Source organism: Onychomys torridus, chromosome 13, assembly GCF_903995425.1.
Source record: "Onychomys torridus chromosome 13, mOncTor1.1, whole genome shotgun sequence".
Lineage (NCBI taxonomy): Eukaryota > Metazoa > Chordata > Mammalia > Rodentia > Cricetidae > Onychomys > Onychomys torridus.
In genome coordinates, this window is record NC_050455.1 from 63,666,580 (window position 1) to 63,686,071 (window position 19,492).

At 50.5% G+C, this 19,492-nt stretch overlaps 1 protein-coding gene across 1 annotated transcript in view; it reads left to right on the forward strand.

The window, feature by feature from the left end:
• Dym (dymeclin) overlaps positions 1 to 17,527 on the forward strand; it is a 277,340-nt gene extending 259,813 nt beyond the window's left edge. The window contains exon 16 of the mRNA XM_036205223.1: positions 17,149 to 17,527. Within this exon, the coding sequence (XP_036061116.1) occupies positions 17,149 to 17,298 (150 nt within the window). The 3' untranslated portion in view covers positions 17,299 to 17,527. The remainder of the gene's footprint in view (positions 1 to 17,148) is intronic.
• Positions 17,528 to 19,492: the final 1,965 nt, after the last annotated feature.

Genomic DNA, 19,492 nt, shown 5'->3' on the forward strand with positions numbered 1-19,492 from the left:
TTGTCTAAATGGCTTTCCAACTTCATCATAAAGCCCTAGCTGTCACTCAGCCCCCATTTCTGGAAGTGGAGTCGGGTTTTCTAAGCTGGAACTCTTCATCCCTCTGTGCCAGGGACCCCATTTCCTTTCCAGACATGCAAGGGGAGGGGACACATTGTGCTGTGCATGGGTAACAGGCTTGGCTGCGTGCCAGAGTGAAGCTTGCTAGTTAGGGTGCATTATGCCTCTTGTCCCCCAAATCTTGAAGGCTTCTGCATTTCCTGAGGCCTGTGAGGGCAGTGAGGGCGCTGGTTTCCCTTGAGGCAGGAGGGAGAGCCCCACCTGGCCTGTGTAGGCCCCAGAGCCACAGGTCAAGGCCTGGGGCCAACAAGGACGTTAGGCCCTGGGTGGGAGCTGGTGAACATGCAGAAAGGTCACTTTAGTGACAGGAATTCTGTGGTTGATCCTAAGCCATTGCTACTGATGCTAATGCTTATTGAGCTGATGAGCAGAACTAAGAAACTGTATTAGAAAAAGTTAACTGAGACTTTAGGCCATTTTTTTCTCATGCTTGAAAATAGTGAGAATTATAGTTTGTTGTTTTTGGTTTGGTTTGGTTTGGATTGGATTTTTCCAGACAGTCTCTCTGTGAAACAGTCCTGCCTGTCCTGAAACTCAATTCTGTAGACCAGGCTGGTTTGAACTCACCGAGATCCGTCTGCCTCTGCCTCCCACGTGCGGGGATTAAAGGCGTGTGCCACCACCACCTGGCGAGAATTATAGTGTGACAGTCTTGAGACAGCTTGCTCAGTCTGGGCTCCAAGGTCCCCTGGTGCCCCTCCACAGAAGTCAGCTCTACAGGACCCCATTCCCAGAAGTGGTCCGGCTGCAGAGAGAACCACCCCATGGTGGAAATGGAATTCCATTTGTCCTCTGTGTTCCTAGTAAAAACAAGTTACAAAGATCAGCACCTGACCTCTGCAGAGGTGGCTGGGTTCTTCATCCTTCTTGGTTCCCTCTGCCATCGCCCGAGTCCGCTCCTTTTCCTCTGTCTGGACCATGACACTCATCCCTTCTCATCTTCCTCTAGGGATTGTTCCACCTCCAAACCCTGTGGGCCATTTTCTTTCTCCAGCCTTCCAGTCACAATTCCACTCACCTCATGGCACTGGATGTGGTCTAGACTTGGACTGTCTTCATGCTGCCCCTGTACTACACACAGAGAGCCTGGCTGCCCCTGTACTCCACACAGACCCTGGCTGCCCCTGCATACTCCACACAGAGCCTGGCTGCCCCTGTATACTCCACACAGACCCTGGCTGCCCCTCCATACTCCACACAGACCCTGGCTGCCCCTCCATACTCCACACAGACCCTGGCTGCCCCTGCACTCCACACAGACCCTGGCTGCCCCTGCACTCCACACAGACCCTGGCTGCCCCTGTACTCCACACAGACCCTGGCTGCCCCTGTACTCCACACAGAGCCCCTGGCTGCCCCTCCATACTCCACACAGACCCTGGCTGCCCCTGTACTCCACACAGACCCTGGCTGCCCCTGTACTCCACACAGACCCTGGCTGCCCCTCCATACTCCACACAGACCCTGGCTGCCCCTGTACTCCACACAGACCCTGGCTGCCCCTGCATACTCCACACAGACCCTGGCTGCCCCTGCATACTCCACACAGACCCTGGCTGCTCCTGTACTCCACACAGAGCCCCTGGCTGCCCCTGTACTACACACAGAGCCTGGCTGCTCCTGTACTCCACACAGACCCTGGCTGCCCCTGCATACTCCACACAGACCCTGGCTGCCCCTGCATACTCCACACAGACCCTGGCTGCCCCTGTACTCCACACAGACCCTGGCTGCCCCTCCATACTTCACACAGACCCTGGCTGCCCCTGTACTCCACACAGACCCTGGCTGCCCCTGCATACTCCACACAGACCCTGGCTGCCCCTGCATACTCCACACAGACCCCTGGCTGCCCCTGCATACTCCACACAGACCCTGGCTGCCCCTGCATACTCCACACAGACCCTGGCTGCCCCTGTACTCCACACAGACCCTGGCTGCCCCTCCATACTCCACACAGACCCTGGCTGCCCTCCTCCGTGTGGTCTGCACCGTTCTGTTCTTACATTAGTCCTGTCCGCCTTGTCCTCCCCTCCCCAGCCCCACCCCGTCCAGTTCCTACCTTTATTTACACAGCACCCCTGTCTGCCATCTTCTCCTCGAAGCCTGTTTAATTCCTCCCTCTCAGGCCTCTGTGAGACCTCATCTCCACTACCTTGTCTTTTGTTGTTTGATTGTTCATGTGTTTGTTTATTTCAGGATCTCATGTAGTCTCAAACTTGTTGTATAGTTATGAGGCTGGCCTAGACTCCTGAACCTCCTGCTTCCACTTCCCAAGGGCTGGGATTAGAGGTGCTTACTGCCAGGCTCCTACCTTGTCTTCTGAGCACACCTCGGTCATCCATACCTGGTACAGAGGCTCTGTCAGCTCCACCACAGCGGTCTGTCAAGGGCTCTGTGTCGCCATGACATTTCATGATAAGCATTTTTACTCATACTCCCTCTCCACCCTGTGCGGGGAGTTTTGAACCTGTTCTTACTTGGATACGCTTCTGAATAATTCTCTCTGCCTGCAGAGCCTCCCTAACACCCTCTTCTTCAGGACTGTCCCAGAGTCACTGAAGATGCGTGGAGGCAGACATGAGTGAAAGGCACAGAGGACCTGGGCTTCCTCTATGTAGAGGCTGGTGGTTGTGGCGAGGAGAGGTAGCAAGCAAGGCTGAAAGGTGCCCCTGTGGAGACCCTTGAATGCCTGAGGACCAGAGTTACTATTACTGTGTGGCACCTAGGAGATGTCTTGTCACATGAAGACACAGTAGAGAACGCTTTAGTGATTTCGCCTACTGCATTTATCTTAGCTCTCCAAGAAAATGGTGTGGTCCCAGAAATCAGAGACTGTTTCATAGTTTTGGTTTTTGAGGGTTTTTTTTTGTTTTGTTTGTTTTTTGTTGTTGTTGTTTTGTTTTACACAATTTTTTACATTTTTTTTTTTTTTTTGAGCTGAGGATCGAACCCAGGGCCTTGTCCTTGCTAGGCAAGTGCTCTACCACTGAGCTAAATCCCCAACCCCTTGTTCTGTTTTTCGAGACAGAGTTTCTCTGTATACTTTTGGTGCCTGTCCTGGATCTTGCTCTGTAGGCCAGGCTGTCCTTGAACTCACAGAGATCCTCCTGGCTCTGCCTCCCAAGTGCTGGGATTAAAGGTGTGTGCCACCACCGCCTGGCTGTTTCATAGTTTTAATAAATGCTTTTATAATACAAAGGGTCGCCCTGTAATTTAATTCTTTCTCACCTGTTTGGTAATACTCAGATGAAATTTGTGATGCCCAGAAGTTGAGCTAGACGAAACTAGAGTGGTCATGGGTTGATGATGAACTGACAGTGGGTACACAGAGTTCGCTGAAATGCCCTCTACTTCTGTGCGTGCAGGTATTTGTCCCAGGCAGAGTGCTGGGCCTACAGTCTTCCTGAGTCAGCCTTCAATGTGCAGGCTCCTCCCCCACGGGGCAGCAAAGTGTAGTGTATCCATATCCACCCATCAGCCAGATGACAAAGAAGTATATATATATATAAAGACAAAAAGAAAGATGCTGGAAGATTCGGTGTCTAGTTCTCACCCTCCTAACTGTGGAAGGAAGAAGCTAGCTCTCTGGGGTCTCTTTTACTAGGTCACTAACCCCACTCATGGGCCCTCATGACCTGAGGAACCCCCAAAGACCCCACTTTCAAATGCCATCACCTTGTGATTCACATGAGAACAGGAGTCAGACACAGACGTTCAGTTCCTAGCCCTACAAGAAAGATTTCCTGGCTCTGTCTCACAGCAAGTTTCCTCATCATGGTCTTCCATGCTTGGTAGAAGGATGTGTAGATGTGTCCACAGGTAAACTGCTCCCAGATAAGCCCAGCCCTTCTTTAAACTGAGTCTTTAAAGGGGTGTTTTTAAGGCCTCCATGCTGAGCGACCATTGGTTCTCCACGGGGACTCTTATAATTTTCACCTTGGTTTTTGGTTTTTGGTTTTTGGTTGGGCTGGTGAGGTTGTTTGGTTGTCTTTTTTCTTTTTGCTTGCTTGTTTGTGTTTTGCTTTGTTTTTAATTTGGACAGAACAGAATCTTGATTTTTTTTTTTAATACAAAGTGTGTTCTGTATTCCTTGCTCTAAATAAACCCAAATAAAGGGATCTTTTATAGTTTGCTTCCTGGATCTGTTTCTAAAATATAGTAAGTTAATTGTTGAAATTCAGAGTTTCCTTTTTGAGAGATCCTTTGAGATGCTTTGTGATTATTCTCAAGGTAAATTCCAATTTTGTTTAATTTTCATGCTCGCGGTGTATAAGCAATTGAATTATCCACGGTTGTTCCCTGAACACAGCTAAGGAGATAAGCAATGCTCCATCTCTGTTGACAGATGTGAATTCAGAGCGACGGAAGCTTGTGCTGTAAACCATGGCTCCTTGGCCTTCGTGTGCTCCATCGGCAAGTGTTGTGCTTGCCTAAAGTAAACAACGACAGAGCCCAGAGTAGAGGAGAGAGCACTCTGCTCTCCAGGTGTCTATCCTTGCAGGCAGAGCATGGGCTCTTGGTGTAGCAAGGCAGAGTAAGGTCTGAGTCCAGCCAGCAGAGCCTGACTACAGAAACCACTTCAGTACCCTGGCCACTCTGCAGCCTTGTTCTTTCTCAGATGCAATAGTTTGCAGATGAGGTAACTCTGTCAAGGAGGTGATGCTGTGCATCTGATTTGGCTACTGTCAGAACCTCCTAGAAAACTCACATGGCCTTAATTTCTCCGCCATTTACAGCCTAGATGACAGTGGTGCTGGACATAAACGTTTGTGCTTCCTCATCCGTATATTTATTTCAATTCCAAATAATTGGTAAATATGACAATTGCCATAGAGAGCATGCAGTGCTGACCACCTGTCTTTTGCCATCTCCAGTCTATTTCAGCTGGGAAACGAAATGGGGCAGATGTCAGGGGTATGCCTGGCAGAGCCGCAGCTTTCAGTCTATAAATGGCATGTCACAGTTGCTTGCAAGCCCCCGGCCCTGAGTGGATATTTGGGATTACACACCTCAACTCCATATCCTCGTCATCCAGAGCCACCATTGGAGAGACAGTTAAAACACCAAGGTCTCCAGCTCCTTGCCTGGCTAGCGTTCTGCAGCTCTGCCCATGGATTGTGCATGCTCAGATAGCAGCCCTCTTGCCAGCATGTACTGCCTTGCCACCTAAAGCATACTTTTCCATGAAACTGCCTTCTGTCTTGTTCTCCTTCATAAAAATGTAAGATACTCAGTACCCTTCATTAACAATTCGAGATTGTGTGGATCGTCAGTTAAGTCTCTAACCTGCTCTGAGGCCAGTCCGAATCCCTGGTTTTGGATATGATAGCCAGTTTTTACACTGTTAGCCCAGAGTCATGATGTCTAAAGCCCCTGCTCCCCAGGAGAGCTGAGAGTGCAGCCCAACATAAAATCCTGAACTAAAGAATTCGTAAGCAGCCAGGTGGTGGTGGCAGCGGCAGTGCATGCCTTAATCCCAGCACTTGAGAGGCAGAGGCAGGAGGATCTCTGTGAGTTCAAGGCCAGCCTGGGCTACAGAGCAAGATTGAGGAAAGGCACCAAAACTACACAGAGAAACCCTGTCTGGGGGGGGGGGGGAGATTCATAAGCTTTCTCTTTTTAGTTCAGTTTGTAGTTCTCCAGCTTAAACTTTGTAGATGACAACAGCCTGCCAAACAGCTGGACACACCTGGCTTGGCCTTTTGGCCAAAGAAAGGATGAACCAGGAATTATGAATGGGAAGAACAGGAAAGGTTTCATAGATGGAAATGGAGTCTCCGTGTCCACTTACAGATCATGCTGCCCCCGCTGTCACTTGGGCTCTGCAGGTACTTTCCTTGGTGGCATCCACCTGATGTCTGGATCACATTTGATCTGTGATGGCTTATTTCCTGTCTCTAGGGTTGTTTGGAGGTCAGAGTCGGCAGTAGTGACAGTGCCCACACACAGCCTCTTTGGTTGTTCTGCGATGGCACTGGGGTAAAGGACTTCAAACGCCTTTGGTGTTCTTGGAATCTTTGGGCGACAGCAGGAGGCAGGACGGAAGGCAGGAGCAGAGGTGACAGCTGAAGAGATGGACAGGACTTGCCAGGGTGTTTAGAGAAACCCTCGGGAATTGTGTATCCACCCAGCCTTGCTGTCTGCGTCACAGGGCCAGCCCAGTCAGTGATGCAGAACACTGACGTTTGAGCTTGGTTAGTCCTTGTGGCTTTGAAAATATTAACGAATCATGTGATGTGCTTTGAATTCAGAGATGACTTACGTTGGGTCACCACGTGTCACCAGGCAGGGAAGTCACAGGTTCAGCCTACATGGATCTCACCTGGGTCACTGAGAAACCCATCCATGAGATGCTCAAAGGAGCATTCCTTCCTCATTTGAGCCATAAAATGTCAGAACTGTGGCTTTGGAACCACATGTGGTGGCTCATACATGTAACCCCAGTACTAGAAGGCCAAGACAGGAGAGTTGCCACAACTTCAAGGCTACCCTGAGCTACACACTGAATTCCAGACCAATCCAGGCTACAGAGTGAGCCCTGTGTCAGAAAGCCTCCCTACCCACCCCCCACCCAAGATATTGTGAATTTAGGTCTGTGGGTCCTTCACAGAGCTTGCTTGACCTTCACTGGGCTCTAGGTACATACACGCGCGCACACGCGCGCGCACACACACACACACACACACACACACACACACACACACACACACGGGGTTTCAGTGTGATCCCTTTCCTGTGTATTGAAGAAGGCAGCTTAGCAGCCACAGAGCTTCCCACACACTGCCCGGAGCAGGTGGCTGGCTCCTCCTTTGTGAGGAGAGGAGAGCCCTCTGCTGAGATGGGCACCCAGGAGTGCTGGCCACGCCTGGCTCCCCCTTCTTGCTGAGGAATAACCAGGGCAGGTTTACTAACAGAGAGAAGGCTCCTGTGCAAGCTTAGGGACCATCAACTTTGCTTGCAACTTAACAGTCCAAAGACTGTTCAGGAAAGCTAACTCCTAAGAAGGTATAGACAGCATCTTGCCTGAGACTGTCTTGACTGGAATTCCAAATACCTCTGTGACATACATGGCAAGGGCTGTTTTCCCACTGATACCATGGCCCAGGCTGGAGGTCACTGCTGAGTCTTCTGACTGTCCCTGTCCCATCATCCTCTGCATGTCATCTCAAATCCAGCCGAGGTCCTTACTTCTCATGCATTTATCTAAATACAATAGAGAACCTGCTGCTAATTCTCCACTCATCTCTGCTCTTTCACAAATTAGTCTGGAAAAACTAGCGTGAAGACAAAGATTGCAGATGAGCAGTTGAAGCTTACACTCCCGGCCACGCATTGCCTTCTGCACCCACACTGCAGCCTGAAGATGGAAGTTTTCATCTTACGCCTATGCTTCACTCTAGCTCCCCACCCCCATGACCAGTATGTTCGTAAGAGGGTTCACTTCCTTTACCACAGTGATAGCTGTGTGAAATGCAGCACCCATACCATGGCCCAAGTCTGAGGGCGGGCTCTTCCAGGTGACAGAGTCACATGGTGACATGCTAGCAGATAGAAGTCTGAGTTCCAAATGGCACAGCTCATTTCTCCTTGGTGCCTTGGACTTCACAAAGCTCCGCCAACTCACCTGGTGTGCAGGATCCTTTGCAGAATTTCTTTATCAATCTTTGAAAATTACTTTATTGTGTGCGTGTGGGTATTTTGCCTACATGTCTGTCTGGGTACCGTTTACATGCCCTGTCCCTGTGGAGGCCAGAAGAGGGCATCAGATCCCTTAAAACTGGAGTTGCAGATGCTTGTGAGCAGCCACGTGGATGCTGGGAACCAAACCTGGGTCCTGTGCAAGAGCAATCAGTGCTCCTAACCGCTGAGCTGTCTCTCCAGCCCCAAATGGTTATATTTTATCTTACTATTTTATATATAACTCTCTGATCTGTTACGCCTCTCTCTAGCCATGCTCTTGTGTACTAGGGGGCACATCTGTTGGGCATGGGGAAATCTGGTATTCTAGTCAGATCACACGTACTGCCTACAAGCCCACTCTTTCCACCCAAGCACCCAGCTCCTTTCTGTGATAAGCTCCCCTCAGAAGTGAAGGGCACAGTTCTTGTTGCCCCTTGAGTCCCCTCTGAGCCAGCTTGTAGCAAGTTTTACAGATAATTCTGTGCTGTGTCCCTGACCTGCTGCTGGCCACCCCACACCAGCCAGTCCCACCCCTGCCCCTGCAGTCAGAGAGCACATACCCTTCCTTCTGCTCCAGGCCGCCAGGAGCACCCAGCAATGAGACATGCAAAACTGAAGAAGCAGACAGCCTCTCTCCTTTCCTGGGGCCTCCGCCTTGAGAGAAGGTCCCAGCAGGGATTCTTGCTCAGACTTTAAAACTGAGCCTCAAGTTCTGGCTGAAAGAGGTCTAAGCAAAGTACAGTATGCTGTGTGCATGTATGAAAACATTGTAAACCCATTATTTTACGTAATATCAAAAACTAGTATAATAAATGCTTTTCCAAAAATGAAAGTAATATCAACAACAAAAATACAGTGATTTACTGGTCAGTGTGGGGAACGTCAACTTTATATCCTTCACTCTCCGAAAGAATCTTAGACTCTGTGATAAAAAGCCGTTAGACTCACTGTAGACAAGGAAGTGATGGAGCCATTTCTGAGCTCCAAGTGGCCTGAGCTCCGAGGATTGTGCCTGCCAGCTGGAGAGCCCCAGTTGGCCCCCTGCATAGCCAGTGGCTAGATTCCTGGACATGTGGCGTACTGTGACCTTCCGAGCCCCTGGTCAGGGGCTCCATATTTATAGCTTCGTTTTCTTTTTACTTATCTGTGTTGTGGAGGTTGGAATGAGAACGGCCCCCATTGGCTCTAATGCTTGGTCCCCAGTGGGTGGAACTGCTACGGAAGGATTAGGGGTGTGGCCTTGCTAGAGGAGGTGTGGCCCTGAAGACTCATGCCCATCCCAGCATGCTCTCTGCCTCTGGCTTTCCGGTTTAGATGGGAGCTCTTAGCCGCTCTGCTGCCATGTCTTTGCTCTGCCATCATGGACTCCAACCTCTGGAACCCCAAGTCCAAGTCAACAATTTCTTTCACAAGTTGCCTTGGTCATGGTATTTACCCAGCAATAGAGAAGTAACAAAGAGAGCAGTGTTTACTAGACAATGTCTCTCCATATAGTCCAGGATATCCTAGAACTCACTCACTTATGATCCTCATGCCTCGCTACCCAAGTGCTAGGATTACAAGTGTTTGAGGCCAGACTGGACAGCAGAGTGAGAAGATAAAGGCTGGAGAGATGGCTCAGTGGTTAAGAGCACTGGCTATTCTTCCAGAGGACCCAAGTTTGATTCCCCGCCCACCCACACGGTGACTCACCACCATTTTTTTTTTTCCAAGACAGGGTTTCTCTGTGTAGTTTTGGTGCCTTTCCTGGATCTCGCTCAGTAGACCAGGCTGTCCTCAAACTCACAGAGGTCCGCCTGGCTCTGCCTCCCAAGTGCTGGGATTAAAGGCATGCGCCACCACCGCCCAGCCGGCTCACCACCATTGTTAACTTCAGTCCAGGGGACTTGATACCCTCTTCGGGTCTCTGCAAGCACCAGGCACATACCCGGTGCACATACATGTGTGCGTGCAAAACATCTCTACACGTAAGATGAGTAAATAATGTATGAGAACTGTTTGAAGCAAAGCTAGTAATCACAAATTCATGAGAAGTAGACACACTCTGCCCTCTGCACCGCTGCTCGGGGCTTGGCCTCTTTCTGCAGGTGGCTGCATCCTGACACGTTAGCAACTCACTCTGCCCCTCCGTTCTGCTCAGCCAATAATCGGGTGAATGATGGCATTGGTGCTTGCCGGTTTGCGGGCTCACTCTTTCTCCCATGGCATGCCCAACCTAACTCTGCCAGTATTGGACAGGACCAACCGGAGTCTTTGGGTGCCTCCCCTTGGCAGCTCACCATGCTCTGCCAGCACCTGTGATGCCTGCTGTAGTCCCCACAGGTCTGCACAGAGCATCACTCCTCTCTTTCCTCTGCAGCCCCCAATGCAGTACCCAGATGTAGTTGTTGCTTGCGACAATAGAGGGGGAGGTTACACCCTGATGGGCTGAGGGGGGTGGATGGCCGGAGGCTGTATGATCCTCACATCTGTGATGCAACCATGGGCTTCTTCACAAGGAGCACAGTTTTCTTTGCTGCCCTGTGACAGGCTCATGAAACCACTTCTCCATGTCTGAGCAGGCTGCCCACCACAAACCAGCACTGTGGACGGTAGCCTGCTGGTCAGTCCCAGCCCACCCCAGCTGCCAGCCAGTTTTGGCTGCCTCAGGCCCAGTGGCCACCCTCTACTTGTCTCCCCTACTTACTGTGTGCAGAAAACTTTTTTGAGTGTGCTGGGTAGCTGTTGGATTGTAAATTGCGTTAACTTCTGGAGCCGTGCCAGGTGCTGGCTGGCTGGCTGATGCTATCTGTGTAGACTTTAGGTGGAAGTTGGAACTCTCCACTGAACTTCTGTGGTAATAAAATTATTACAGTTGTACCCTACATCTGCTCACTGACTTCCTGTGGGTTTTCACCGGATCACATGACTGACAACGGAGACAGGCTGTAGGCTTTTGGTGTGCTTGCTACATCCAAGTCTCTCCACCAAATCAGACTTCCGCTTTGTCTCGGAGCTAAGCGTCCGGATGTCCCACTGTGGTGGGTTGATTTCGCTGGAGCTGGCCCCCCTTGAGAGTCTAGCGTTACCTCTGGCTCCAAAACTCAAAGCAGCAGGGCTGCTGTGAGTGGCTTTGGACTAAGACCAAGCTCCTAGCATCAGAGGTGGCTTTTCTCCCACATCGGGACCAAGCCACAGGAATCCTGAAGAGAGGTGTGAAAGCCAGGGTTCCTACCAAAACCACCTGTGCTGATATGGCCTGCTGCTGTCCTGGGTTGGCAAGAGCCAGGAGAGCTCCTGTCTTACCTGGCAGCCCCCTTGTCCTCTCAAACGCCTGTCCCTTCCCAGGACACAGTGGACCTCAGGACACAGCTACCCAAAAGTCACTGGCAGGAGCCACAAGGGGGCCTGAGAAGTGCCAGAGAGACAGAGAACAGGAAGAGAAAGCTAAGCGCCAGGCTCCTGTCAGAGCAGGGATGGCCTGAGGGTGTCCTCTGGCCCACAGCTGGCATGCAGCTGCCAATAGCATTTGTTGGTGTGAGCGATAGAGACACCCCCCAGTGAGGAGACTGGATGTCCCTCAACCACACAGGATGGCATTACTGTTCTCCGTAGGCTTGCAAAGGAATGTAAAAGGAAGGATGACTCTTTCTGGATTGCCGATTTGACTCTCAAGACGACATTTTGGCACTGCATCCTGACAAAATGCGTCCCTGGTGTCTTTAGCTCTAAATAAAACCTTTTGTCTTTCTTTTCCTTGGCTCTTGAGCATTCTAAGACATCTCAGAGAAGCTCGTCACATGGTCTGAAGGACATCTGTTCTAGTCTCCATAGCTAACCAGACAGGTTGTTGTAGTGGGGCTGGGGGACACGGTGACTGTACAGCAGGCCCAGATATGCCGCTGTATACACAGGCGTCAGGTTGGCTGAAGAGCATTTTGAAAATTCTTCCTATTTATGCCCGTTATCTGCTCCTTCAGAGTCCTCAGTCAGCTAGGCTCACAAATGACTCATTCCTGGGCTTTCGAGTGTTCACCTCCTGTCGCCAGTCTGGAAAACAGGTCTCTGTTTTCTTTGTATTTGTTCATCCTTTGTGAACCATGTGACCAGCTGGAGAAGATTCCAGAAAGAACCCAGGGAATAGCTCACGATTCAGTCGTTCACTCGAGGAGAAAGATAACAGCCGCAGAGAAAGGGTGCTATGCTGTGGTCTTGGGGCCATTGTGCTGTGTCCAGATGCAAACTTTTCCCCAGCAGTGGTAGTGGTTCTTGTTGTCATACCGTTCTGTCTCTGCCCTCCACTCTGTGACTCACGGTGCACACTCAGGAGCCTGCAGTTTGGAAACACTGTCTATAAAAATGATCAGCTCTTCACCAGCCAGCATGCAGGGACTAAGTCCTGGAAGACACTTAGTAGTAAGTTCCTAGACCACTGAGTCACTCAACAACAGCTAAATATTGTCTTGGTCTTAGAGAGTTAGAAGAACTGGCCTTGAAGATCATCAGTTGAATGGCCAGGACAGGTGATTGACCCCGCCCGGGGAACAAGGTGTCTGCTGTGAAGCTAGCTGTGGGAAACCAGCACCTGCTTGACTTGAAGGTTACAGTGGGGGGGTCAGCAGGCGTGGGAAGGAATGGAGGGGTTTGGAACCCCCACTAGGGTCATTTGATAGCTGGTCAGAGTTGAAAGGAGTTCTGAGTCCTGCATTTTACACCAAGTGAGAAACCAAAGTCCCAGGGAAATACCCTGTGTGTATCATTTGTGTGCACACAGGTGTGTATCTTGTATGTGTGTGTGTGTGTGTGTGTGTGTGTGTGTGTGTGTGAGAGAGAGAGAGAGAAAGAGAGAGACTTCAGTCAGTGTCACATCCCAAGCACTCTACTGAGCTGTCCCTGAGGGCTCCAAGCAAAAATGCTAGGATCCCCCTTAGTTCAGCCCCGCCTGCCCAGTCCCATGCAGCTTCGAGAACTTGCTTCACAGCCCCAGCTCTATCTTGGATATTGCTGAAGGTGCCACAGAATCTTACAAGAAGACTGTGAATACCTGTGTCATGGGCCCAATTTGACACATAGTAGAAGTGGCCTCCTGCCCCATAACTCTAAGTGGAAACCTGCCTCGGGGCCATTCTCTCCCTTCCTGTTGGCCTGCTGCTGAGGTAAGGACAGAGGCCATTCTTCAGACCCATCTCCTTTCAGTGACATAGCTCCGTTCCTCAGAAATGTCTGTGGCGCTGAGAGCCATGGACTCAGTCACGGTGTCTCTGGTCTCGCATTTGATCGCCGTGTGTCATTTTACTGTCAGTAGCAATGGCCGGTAGTCATCAGATGCCTGCTCGGGGCTAGGCGTTCTGCTAGGCCCTTACACCATCACAAGGCTTACCTAATCTGAGTGTTGTACAGTTGCGACGTCCAGACAGTCCAGTGCAAACTCTCAGACAATAGTGCTGCATTCCAGCCTGAATGTGATCAAGGGACAAGACTTCCAAAGCCACCAGTTATAAGGCAGAATTTAGCTAATTTATTTAATGTAACCAATCATGTTAGATAGAAATTGCTCAGAATCCCGGAGACTCGCTGTATAGACCAGGCTGGTCTCAAATTCATAGAGATCCTCACACCTCTGCCTCCCTAGTGCTGGAGAATAATTACTGGTGTATTATGGAGAACTTCTATTGAAACAATTATTGCTTAGCTTGAAGAATAACTTCATTATAAAATCTACCCTTATCTGCTGTTGACAGTCTGCCCTGGTGAGTGCTAGGACATCCCCCTAGTGATTGTCCCCAGGATGCACTGGCCATTATGGACACCTCTTGACCGTGAGACCATTCACAATGCGTAGGAGCTTTGGCTGTTTCTGGCTAAATTGTTTACTTCAGATGAGAGGGACAGTCCTCACCTTACACCTTTGTAGAGAGTGAAAGGGGTCTCGTTTAGGACGGTTGGTGTGAACAACCACCCAGGGATGCTGGGTGCTTTTTCCCACTTCCAGTCTCCATATTTCAGGACTATCTTTGACTCATAGCCCTGCCAACAGATCAGTCACAGAATTTCCCAACACTGTGAGAGTGGTGCATCTGGTGACCGCCAGTAGCTCAGTAAGAGTCTTGCCTAGCTCTCTGCAGCTCAGCTGGAAGGGGTCCTGTGCGAGCGGCCCCAATCTCCTCAGACATACAGACGGTGGTCTCACAAAGGTGGCCTCATATCCCCTCCCAAGAGCTTGAGTCATTTTTAATTCTAACAACAACAACAACAACAACAAAATCCATGCTGCCTGATGGCTACATTCCACACAGGAAGGCAGGGTGTTATGAGGAGCAGCGGTGTGCTGGGTTCTGCCAGAGCTAATCCTGAGCTACTTCAAAGAACTGAATCGAAGCACAGTGGCAGAGTATCTAGAACACTGACACTCCTTTTCTTTCTTTCTTCTTTTTTCCTACATTTTTTCAAGACAGGGTTTCTCTGTGTAGCTTTGTGCCTTTCCTGGAACTCGCTTTGGAGACCAGGCTGGCCTCGAGCTCACAGAGATCCTCCTGCCCCTGCCTCCTGAGTGCTGGAATTAAAGGCATGCGCCGCCACTGCCTGGTGACACTCCTTCCCTAACTGACCTGGTCAGTCAGATGGGGACCAGGGGCAGTCAGCCTCACCCCACCCAATCGCTCTGTGTCCTTGAGGCAGGCACAGCGCCTGCTGACCAGGCTGACCCTTCTGTTAGGGGACAGGCTCGGCCTCAGCAGGACAGTGTGCTGTCTAGCCCGAGGCTGTGTGGGGAGCAGTCCTTGAATGAAGCCTGAGGACCGCTGCTTGGTGGTAGCTTCCGCCTTTCCCTGTCCCTACAGGGCTGACTTTTCACAGATGACCACCATAAGGTTGGTACTTGTCCATACTTTCGTGACACTCTGGAGCCTGTTTTACTGCAGCGGAGCTAACTGCCTGTGGTGTGTGACAGTGGCCTGTGGTACGTGGCAGTGATGCCAAAGGCCAGAGCACTTCCTTTGTAAGAACACTCCACGTGCTTTTCAAATGTAACCCAGAACTCCCCTCACCACAGAACAATCGTTTGACTCTGTCCTTAGATCATTCTGGAGCCCTGAGGATCTAGCACATGGGTGTTTTCAGTTCTGCATTATTCTGCTACTTCAAAATTCCTACAATGTGTGTGTGTACATGTGTGTGTTTACACATGTGTGCATGTACCCAGACCTCCCTTCCCTAAATCCTAGAATCCCCAGCTAGCCCCATTTCAGTTCAGACCAAAGTTTCTACCTCCCCTAGGGATCTGCAGGGCCTCAGTCTCCCACGCTGGGGTGGAGGTCACCCGTACAGAGTATTCCCCTTATGCCCCCCCCTTCTTCAGACCCCCCCCCCGACACCCCCCCCCCCGCAAGACTCCCGACACTTAGTCCGGAGTCCAGGGATCTTCGTGTCTCAGGTCCAGACACTCTTGGCTAGTGTTAACACTCCCTGCTGCCTTCTAGACCCACCAACATAGCGTGACTTGGGACTCACACTCACTGTCCCTTTGAGGACGTGCTACCCGCTCCATCTGACCATGCTACCACGCTGTCCCTGAAGCATCTCCCTCTCTCACTCCTTGGTTGTAAGTGTCCACTGTTGTCCCCACTGCTACTTGTCTGTCCTTCCATGAGAGTGAACTTCCTGTGAGAACAGGAACTGCTACACCCGCAGGCCCTGGCCCACACAGGCCTTCTGGCACCAAGCAGCAGACAGTAAACAAATGGGCTCTGTGATAAGATTCAGTGAGATGGTGGACCTCACATATCTGCCCGTGTGGCTGGGGCCTGGAGATGACGTCACTGGCCTCGTGAGTGATGAACACCTACCAGCACTCCAGGGCATAGCCACGTCGAGCTCCCTCCGAGTCTCAGCCCATGAGCCCAGTGGATGCATATGGAGGTCTTGCTCCCTCCTCGTTCAGCCCTCTCCCTCAGCTTTCCACCTACATCCTAGGACCCTGGCTTGTCCCTGCTCTCCCCACCCCACCTGCAATAGGGATTATCACACCACAGCCTCTCCTGGTGGGGTCTCCGTGGCTGGGGGAAAAGGCCAAAGGCTTTCTGTAGACCCAGCTGCTCCTCAGGAGACAGGGAGAAAATGGCCTCTGCCCCGGGTGGATTAGTAGTCAGGAATAAAATTCGAGTTAGAAGCCAAGTCCTGATGCTACGATAAAATGTTAAGTGCTACCTCAGGCCACGAACCTGCAGGCTCCGAGGCCATGAAGAGTGAGTGCCCCAGGGCCCTCGACACTGTACAGAGCCAGCCTGGGATGGGCCTCCGCCTCTCTCTGTCCCCAGCAGGATGAGGATGAGGCCTGACTGCATTGCCAGCTGCTCCCTAGCCAACCATGCCTCTCCCTTGAGCTCAGGGCTCGGGACTTTTTGTTTGTTAATAAAACTCACTTTCTTGTAAAGAATTTATCACACTGCTAGATTAGCACAACCAACCAGATGAGCACTTGCCCAGACCAAAGTCCATACTTCTTCCTGAACTTTATACAGTCAGAAAGCTGACTTTTTTTTTTTTTTTTTTTTTGGTAGCTGAGGATTGAACCCAGGGCCTTGCACTTGCTAGGCGAGCAGAGCGCTCTACCACTGAGCTAAATCCCCAACCCTGAGAATTTTTGAGGAAAGATTCTCATCTCCAAAATTACCCACTCCCCAAGACAGGATGTCTCAAGAAGAGCCAGGCCTTGAAACTGAGCAGGGGGGGATATTTACCTTGTCTGCCCTGCCGCCTTTTACCCCCACCGCCTTTAGGTTGTTGTGGCCACAGGTGTCGTAGTCGGAGTTACGATTGCTGTGATAAAATACCATGACCAGAGCAGCTTGGGGAGGAAAGGGTTTATTTCACTCACAGTTCCATATAGCAATTCATCATCAAAAGCAGTGAGGGCAGGGACTCAAGCAGGGAAGGAACTTGGAGGCAGGGGCTGATGCAGAGACCATGGAGGAGTGCTGCTTACTGGCTTGCTCCCCATGGCTTGCCCAGCCTGCTTTCTTATAGAACCCAGGACCTCCAGCCCAGGGATGACACCACCCACCATGGGCTTCCCCCGTGCCCCCATCAACCACTAATTAAGAAAATGCCCTACAAGCTTGCCTACAGCCTGATCTTGTGGAGACATTTTCTAAATTGGGGTTCTTCCTCTCAGAGGACTCCAGCTTGTGTCAAGTTGCCATCAAATTAGTCAGCACAGCAGGTAAGTTATATTCTCCCAGAAGCCATTGGACAGTCAAAATTTATGAAAGGCCTGCTCTCCGAGCCTGTGACCGCTCTGGGGAGGGCCTTGCTTACACAGACCACTGCTTTTCTTGTGCATAAAAAGTCATCTTGTTCCCATTGCAGAAATTTCCAGAACTGAAATTCAAATACGTGGAAGAGGAGCAGCCCGAGGAGTTTTTCATCCCTTACGTCTGGTCTCTGGTCTACAACTCGGCAGTAGGCCTGTACTGGAACCCACAGGACATCCAGCTGTTTACCATGGACTCTGACTGAAGCGGGACACCCCCACCCCCACCCCCAGCACAGCCGCTCTGCTGGGTACTTCATGTCTAGGAGTATGAGCAGACAGACTGCCTGGGGTGTCTTCTACCACACTCACACAGCGGACTGCCCTCTCACACTGTGAGGGTGGGGAAACCGCCACCAGTTCGTAGGTCGCTCGGCTTTGGTCGTTCTGCAAGGGGGGTGCACAATAATAAAAAACAGAAAACTTGCTGTTCAATAGGTGCCTTATTTCTAAACTTGTGAACCCAAAATCTAGAGCTTTCCTGGGATCCTGATGCCTTAGGCACATAACAAGCACATCAACAGTGCATGCCATTTCCTTTTTTTTAAAACTGTTTTTAGATTTTTTTTTTTTTATACTTAGATTTTGTGTGTATAAGTTTTTGCCTATGTGGGTTTTTTAGTTGGTTCGTCTTTTGTGGGATTTTGTTTGTTTTTTTTTTGAGACAGGGTTTCTCTGCGTAGCCCTGGCTGTCCTGGAACTCACTCTGTAGCCCAGGCTGGCCTCAGACTCACAGAGATCCTCCTGCCTCTGCCTCCTGAGTGCTGGGATTAAAGGCATGCGCCACCACTGCCATCCAGCTTGCCTACATGTTTATATGTGCACCACATGCATGCCTGATGCCTACAGAGGTCAGAAGAGGGCGTCAGGTGGAACTGGAGTCACAGAAGACTGTGAGCCTCCACGTGGGTGCTGGGAACTGTCCCCAGGTCCTCTGCAAGAGGTGCCCTTAACCACTGAACCAGCTCTGCAACCCTGCGAGGCTTGTTCTCATGCTGTAGCTAAACTGAAGCTCACTATGTAGCCCAGGCTGCCCTAGAACTTACAGCGATCCTCTTGCTCAGCCTGCACATCTGTTTTCTCAAATATTGAAATCTGTGTTTAGTCACTCGTGCTGCTTCTCTAACATGTCTGTGTGTGTGCATGTATGCGTGTGCATATATGTGTACACGAACATGTATGTATGTGTGTGCACGTATATGCATGTATGTGTTTGCATGCTGCTTAGCAGCCCACTGTACCTGCCAACATGACACTAACCTTCAAGGAGGGAAAACAGCTCTTTGGGTGGGGGATGGCATCTGAGCCGTACCTGGAATTCAGTTGGAGTCATGGAGGTTGGCCTCTGAGCCGTACCCTGTCGTTTATGGTTTTTTGGGGGGTCTGCCACCCAGATCCCCAAAAACATAACACATGAAGCCTTATTATTACTTATGAATGCCCAGCCTTAGCTTGGCTTAGTTTCTAGCTGGCTTTCCTTAACTTATTCCGTCCACCTTTTGCCTCTGGGCTTTTCCTGTTCTCTTACTTGTATAAATCTTACTCTTACTCCGTGGCTTGCTGTGTAGCTGGGTGGCTGGCCCCTGGAGCCCTCCTCCTTCTCTAGCTCCTCACTCTCTCCGCTCAGATTTCTCCCTCTGTATATTCTCCCTGCCTGCCAGCCCCACCTGTCCTTTCTCCTGCCTTGCTATTGGCCGTTCAGCTCTTTATTAGACCATTAGGTGTTTTACACAGGCACAGTAACACAGCTTCACAGAGTTAAACAAATGCAGCATAAACAAAAGTAACACACCTTAAATAATATTCTACTACAGTTCCCGGATTTCAGTTGGAGTCATGCACAAATTAAGTTCATCTACTCTGTATTATTTTGGGGGGGAAAGCTTAATTTTGAAAGCAACCCTTCTCCTTAAACCAAGGTAGTAGGAAGAACAAAAAGGAGACCAGTTTATTAAGACAGTATTCCATCTGAGATTAAAAGTATGGTTTTTCCCTTCTTTCTGACTTTGAAAAAATGTTGGGTGGCCTGTGAGACCATGAATTTGGTCCTAGACACCTCTGGGCTATGCTGAGTGGAGCAGCAGGTGCTGACGTTCCATTGCATTGGGCAATGCATTCCAAATCAGTGTGTCAACCTTCGTTCACCCCACTGGTCTATTAGAACCAGCCTCTTCCACCTGTCCCCATTGCCCTGGGCAGAAGCGCCATGGACCCCATGCATACAATGTGGGTGGTGTCCCCCGGGTGAGCAGACTGAGCCTTCTTTCCCCAGCTTTCAGGTAAGTGGGTGGTTCACGTATCCCTTTCTGGAGTAGATGGAACTGGAGCTCTTCCCTGGGGGTGGTGGGTCCTGGGGCAAAGGCAGCTGTCCTGCTGATGCCTTGTATACCAGTTCCCCGG